This window comes from Lampetra fluviatilis, chromosome 54, assembly GCF_964198595.1.
Source record: "Lampetra fluviatilis chromosome 54, kcLamFluv1.1, whole genome shotgun sequence".
Classification (NCBI taxonomy): Eukaryota; Metazoa; Chordata; class Hyperoartia; order Petromyzontiformes; family Petromyzontidae; genus Lampetra; species Lampetra fluviatilis.
In genome coordinates, this window is record NC_136328.1 from 5,397,563 (window position 1) to 5,403,562 (window position 6,000).

General features: G+C 52.9%; 1 protein-coding gene across 1 annotated transcript in view; it reads right to left on the reverse strand.

Annotated features, from left to right (window-relative positions):
* Nucleotides 1-4,804, reverse strand: part of LOC144949649 (protein spire homolog 1-like) — a 43,152-nt gene extending 38,348 nt beyond the window's left edge. The window contains 2 exon segments of the mRNA XM_078879634.1: nucleotides 1,218-1,724; nucleotides 4,680-4,804. Coding sequence (XP_078735760.1) covers nucleotides 1,218-1,560 — 343 coding nt within the window. The 5' untranslated portion in view covers nucleotides 1,561-1,724; nucleotides 4,680-4,804.
* Between the last annotated feature and the right edge of the window lie 1,196 nt (nucleotides 4,805-6,000).

A 6,000-nucleotide genomic window follows, 5' to 3' on the forward strand; every position in this document is an offset into this window, starting at 1 on the left:
AACACCTATATTACTGTACTAGTGCATGCCTTAACGTCGGATGGCACCGCGCTATAAACCCGGCGACCAGAATTGTTGATATCTGAACAGGTCCAGTGCCCCCCAAACTTCACCAACCATACTTCACCACTGTGGTGAAGTATGGTCAAACAACCCCCACGCACCCCCCCTACACCCACCATGACAAGCAACAACAGCACGGGGATGGGAGGCCTTCATCCAGCAGTGGATAAACCATGGGGCTGTAAGCTGTCACGTTACATGCGAACGAGTTGCTGGTGTTGTTCAGGTTTTCAAGGCAACTGTCAAACTAAATCCACTGCTGGATGACCCCCCCCCCCCCCGTACCACGCTGCATGGGTCGTGTGACAAAGGCACGAAGGCTGGGCAAGACATGCAGAAAGCGAGAATACATGGAGGGCAAGGCTGGCAGGGAAATGGGCAAGGCAGGGCAGAGGGGGGAGTGGGCAAGGCAAAGGGCGAGGAAAGGGCAGCCGAGGGAAATGGGCAGCTGATATATGGAGGGCAAGACGAGAAGACAGTGTATTGAGGTCAAGGTATTGGGGGCAAGCAAGACGCGGAGGGCAAGGTTGGGCAGCGAGGGGTCGAGGCAGGAGCATTGCCCGAGTAGGCAACAGATGAAGGGCAAGGCCGGGGGGGGGGCATGGGCAGGGAGAAAGAGAAGCCAATAGTCTGGAGGGTTAAGACGAGAACACAATGCACGGGGGGCGAGGTGAAGAGATAGACAATGGATGGGAGGGCCAGGCGGGGAGAAGGGCAGGCGGCAAGGGAAGGGCAGCCGAACAAACAAAGACAACAACAACAAACACGAGACGGGAAATCGGGGGGCAAGAAGGGGCAATGGGGGAGAAGGCAAGGGATGGGGGGGGGCAAGGGGTGGGGGGGGGGCAAGGGGTGGGGGGGGGCAAGGGGTGGGGGGGCAAGGCAAGGGATGGGGGGGTAAGAGGTGGGGGGGGGCAAGAGATGAGGGAGGGGGGGCAAGGGGTGGGGGGGGGCAAGGGATGATGGGTGGGGGCAAGGGATGGGGGGGGGTAAGAGGTGGGGGGGGCAAGGGGTGGGGGGGGCAAGGGGTGGGGGGGGGGAGCAAGGGGTGGGGGGGGGCAAGGAGTGGGGGGGGCAAGGGATGGGGGGGTGGGGGCAAGGGATGGGGGGTGGGGGCAAGGGGTGGGGGCAAGGCTCCCCCCCCCGCCACACACCTCGAGCCTGCAGCACGCACTGCACGGCACCGTCCCTGTGCAGCAGCACCCCGTGGGGCCCCGCGAGGTGCAGACGGGGTCGAGCCGAGCTCCCCTCGCCGCCGCCGCCGCCGGGGTCACGGGCCCCCTCGCCGCCAGAGGGGGTCGCGGCCAGGACCCGGCAGGCTTGGAAGCACACGGCCCACGCCTGCTCCTCGTTGATGGGTTGCTCGTAGGCTCGGAGCACGGCCTCGAGCGGTAAGGGGCCCCCCCCCTCGGCTGAGTCCCCTTGGCCATAGGGACCCCCTCCTCCTCCTCCCACGACATCCCTCGCCGGCTCCGCTGCAGCCGCCGCGGCCGTCATCCTCGGAGGGTGGCGAGGGCTGCGGAGATTGGACCCCCGATCGGAGTCCCACGGCTCACATGCCCCCCACGACCCCGTCGGCGTCTCTGGGGTCCGTGTCCCGGCCGCTGTTGTCTTCCCTGCGGGGTCTGGTGGGTACCCCCCCTCGCACGGACCCCGTTGTGCTTCCACAGAGAGAGGGGAGAGGGGGGTGGTGAGCCGAGCCACCACGTGACGCGAGCGTCAGCTGACAGCCGCGGTGGGGGTGAGGTTGTGTGTGTGTGTGAGTACGTGTGTTAATGTGTGTGTGTGTCAATGTGTGTGAGTACATGTGTGTGTGTCAATGTGTGTGTGTGAGTACATGTGTGTGTCATTGTGTGTGTGAGTACGTGTCAATGTGTGTGTGTTATTGTGTGTGTGTGTCAATGTGTGTGTGTTATTGTGTGTGTGTGTCAATGTGTGTGTCAGTGTGTGTGTGAGTACATGTGTGTGTGTCAATGTATGTGTGAGTACATGTGTGTGTGAGTACGTGTGTCAATGTGTGTGTCTGTGTGTGTGTTATTGTGTGTGTCAGTGTGTATCAGTGTGTGTCATTGTGTGTGTGTGAGTACATGTGTGTGTCAATGTGTGTGTGAGTACGTGTGTGTCATTGTGTGAGTACGTGTGTCAATGTGTGTGTGTTATTGGGTGTCAGTGTGTATCAGTGTGTTTCAATGTGTGTGTGAGTACATGTGTGTGTGTCAATGTGTGTGTGAGTACATGTGTGTGTCATTGTGTGTGTGAGTACGTGTGTCAATGTGTGTGTGTTAATGTGTGTGTGTTATTGGGTGTCAGTGTGTATCAGTGTGTGTCATTGTGTGTGTGAGTACATGTGTGTGTCAATGTGTGTGTGAGTACATGTGTTAATGTGTGTGTGTCATTGTGTGTGAGTACATGTGTGTGTGTCAATGTGTGTGTGTGAGTACATGTGTGTGTCATTGTGTGTGTGAGTACGTGTCAATGTGTGTGTTATTGTGTGTGTGTGTCAATGTGTGTGTGTTATTGTGTGTGTGTGTCAATGTGTGTGTGTTATTGTGTGTGTGTGTCAATGTGTGTGTCAGTGTGTGTGTGAGTACATGTGTGTGTGAGTACGTGTGTCTGTGTGTGTGTTATTGTGTGTGTCAGTGTGTATCAGTGTGTCATTGTGTGTGTGAGTACATGTGTGTGTCAATGTGTGTGTGAGTACATGTGTTAATGTGTGTGTGTCATTGTGTGTCAGTGTGTGTGTCATTGTGTGTCAGTGTGTATCAGTGTGTTTCAATGTGTGTGTGAGTAAATGTGTGTGTGTCAATGTGTGTGTGAGTACATGTGTGTGTCATTGTGTGTGTGAGTACGTGTGTCAATGTGTGTGTGTTATTGTGTGTGTGTTATTGTGTGTGTCAGTGTGTATCAGTGTGTGTCATTGTGTGTGTGAGTACATGTGTGTGTGTCATTGTGTGTGAGTACATGTGTGTGTCATTGTGCGTGTTATTGTGTGTGTGAGTACATGTGTGTCAGTGTGTGTGTTATTGTGTCAGTGTATGTGTTATTGTGTGTGTCAATTTGTGTTATTGTGTGTGTCATTGTGTGTGTCATTGTGTGTGTGTCGATGTGTGTTATTGTGAGTACGTGTGTGTGTGTCAATGTGTGTTATTGTGTGTCAGTGTGTATATCATTGTGTGTGAGTACGTGTGTGTGTGTGTGTACGTGTGTGTGTGTGTACGTGTGTGTGTGTGCCAATGTGTGTGTTATTGTGCGTGAGTACATGTGTGTGTGTGTTATTGTGTGTCAGTGTGTGTCATTGTGTGTGAGTACGTGTGTGTCAATGTGTGTGTGTCATTGTGTGAGTAAATGTGTGTGTGCGAGTACATGTGTATGTGTCAAGGTGTGTGTTATTGTGTGTGAGTACATGTGTGTGTCATTGTGTGTCAGTGTGTGTCATTGTGTGTGAGTACATGTGTGTGTGTCATTGTGTGTCAGTGTGTGTCATTGTGTGTGAGTACATGTGTGTGTGTCATTGTGTGTGTCATTGTGTGTCATTGTGTGTGTGCCAGTGTGTGTGTGTCAATGCGTGTGTCAGTGTGTGTGATTACATACATGTGTATGTGTCAATGTGTGTCAATGTGCGTAATTACATGTGTGATTACATGTGTGTTAATGTATACGATTACATGTGTGTCAATGTGTGTGTGCCAATGTGTCTGTAAATGCGTGTGTCAATGTGTGTACAAGTCTGTGTGTGTGTGGGGAGCGGTAGTGTAGTGGTTGCTGGGCCTCCCCTAGGTCGACTCAGCCTCGAATGTGTACCTAGTGCGGTGTGTAAACATCGCCACTGGGGAGACAAAGGCGGCCGGACGTGGTGTTGCCGTCCTTCATCGGTGCTCGCTAACAGCACTTGCCCCGACAGTCTGTTCAGGCTACACGGGGGACCTTTGTCTTTGTGTGTGTGATTGTATGTGTCGGTGTGTAAATGTGCTCGCTAACGGCTCGCTTCACAACAGTCTACGGTCGATACATGTGTATGTAAAGTATGTACTGTATGTGTAAGCGTTTGTATTAGTGATGTGCATGTTAATGTGTCTTTCTTGTGTTGTGAATGTGTTTAATGTGTGGGGGGGGGGGGCGGCAACGTAGTGGTTAGCGCGCTGCGCTCCAAACCTGTAACCAAATCGGTTCTGGGCCTCCCCTAGATCGACTCGGCCTCAAATGAGTACCCGGTTTCGGCGTGTAAACATCGCCACTGGGGAGACAAAGGCGGCCGGGCGTGGTGCTCGCGAACAGCACTTGCCACCAACAGTCTGTTAAGGCTACACGGGGGATCTTTGTCTTGTTGTATGTGTGTAAGCGTGGGTGTGTGCGATTGTGCTTAAATATTAGTAAATACGTCTGTAACGCGTGTGATTGTGTGTAAGTGCGAGTATAAATGCGTGCGATTAGCGTGTAAATGCGCGTGTACGTGCGAGTATTGAATTGTGAGTACAGTGCTTAAGTCATAACCTTGCGTTATCATCCACTGCTGGATGAAACACGTACAGTGTAGGTGTGTAAATGTTGTATGAACGTCACCATACCCCGCCACGCTTAAGTGTTAACGCTTGCGACCCGTGAAATGTTTAACTTACTGCGCTCTGTCGATTCAATCCACTGCTGGATGGATACAGGTCTCGCCACGCCGTGTCGTCCGTACGCGAAAGTCTACCCTGTATAAATAAATGAGTGTCGTGTACGGCCGTGAATGCGCGTGGATATGTTTGAGTGAGCGAACGCACGCACGCGTTAATAATGCAACACCTGCGAGCCACGCCCCCTTTACAAACAGACCACGCCCATCACCCGCAAGCCCCGCCTCTTATCTCCAAACCACGCCCCTCACCCGCAAGCCCCGCCTCTTATCTCCAAACCCCGCCCCTCACCCGCAAGCCCCGCCTCTTATCTCCTAACCCCGCCCATCACCCGCAAGCCCCGCCTCTTATCTCCAAACCACGCCTCTTATCTCCAAGCCCCGCCTCTTATCTCCAAACCACGCCCATCACCCGCCGTACCCCACCCCCTCTTCATTCCAAAACTCCACCTCTCAGACACATGCCCCACCCCCCTGACCCGCAGACCACGCCCTTATATCCGCAAGCTCCGCCCACTCACCCACAAGCCCCGCCCTTCATTCACAAACCCCGCCAATTGCCTCGAAGTCCCATTCCTCAGCCAGACCCCTGGCTCCTCACAACCCCTCCCCCCGCAAACCCTTCACCCACACGACCCGCCCCTAACCCGCATAACCACGCCCCCTTACCCACACGCCCCGCCCCCTAACCCGCATAGCCACGCCCCCTTGCCCGCAAGCCCCGCCCCCCACTCACCCACAAGCCCCGCCCTTTTTCCTTGGTTCTTTCGGTAAAGTCACGTAGAAGGGAAATAATAAAATAATAAGAATACAACTTCATCAAATAATTATCACGACGTTTCGGCCACAACGCAAGCAGACGGCTGCTTGCGTTGTGGCCGAAACGTCGTGAGAATTATTTTATTATGTTTTATTATTTTATTGCTGCTTGCGTTGTGAGAATTCTTTTATTATGTTTTATTTTTATTATTTCCCTTCTACGTGACTTTACCGAAAGAACCAAGAAGATGAATCCCTGCAGTCACGAAAGCTTTAAATCGAAAATTACCCCGCCCTTTCCTAAGAACACTAAAAAACTGGCCTTCACAGGACGTGTCGACGTTTCAGGCAATGCACCTTTTTTAATAGCGCATTCACAAAGGAAATTTGCCCGAAACGTACCTATTATAAAAGTGCGGATTGTTTTGTTAATTGTGCACCACTGCCAACGCAGTAGCAGCATCGGCAGCATCAGCAAATCGTCTGTTAACGCCCCAGGCGCTGTACAAGAGGCAACCTATTGATGTTTAGCGTTCCCGTAACATAATTGTCTAATTGTGCTG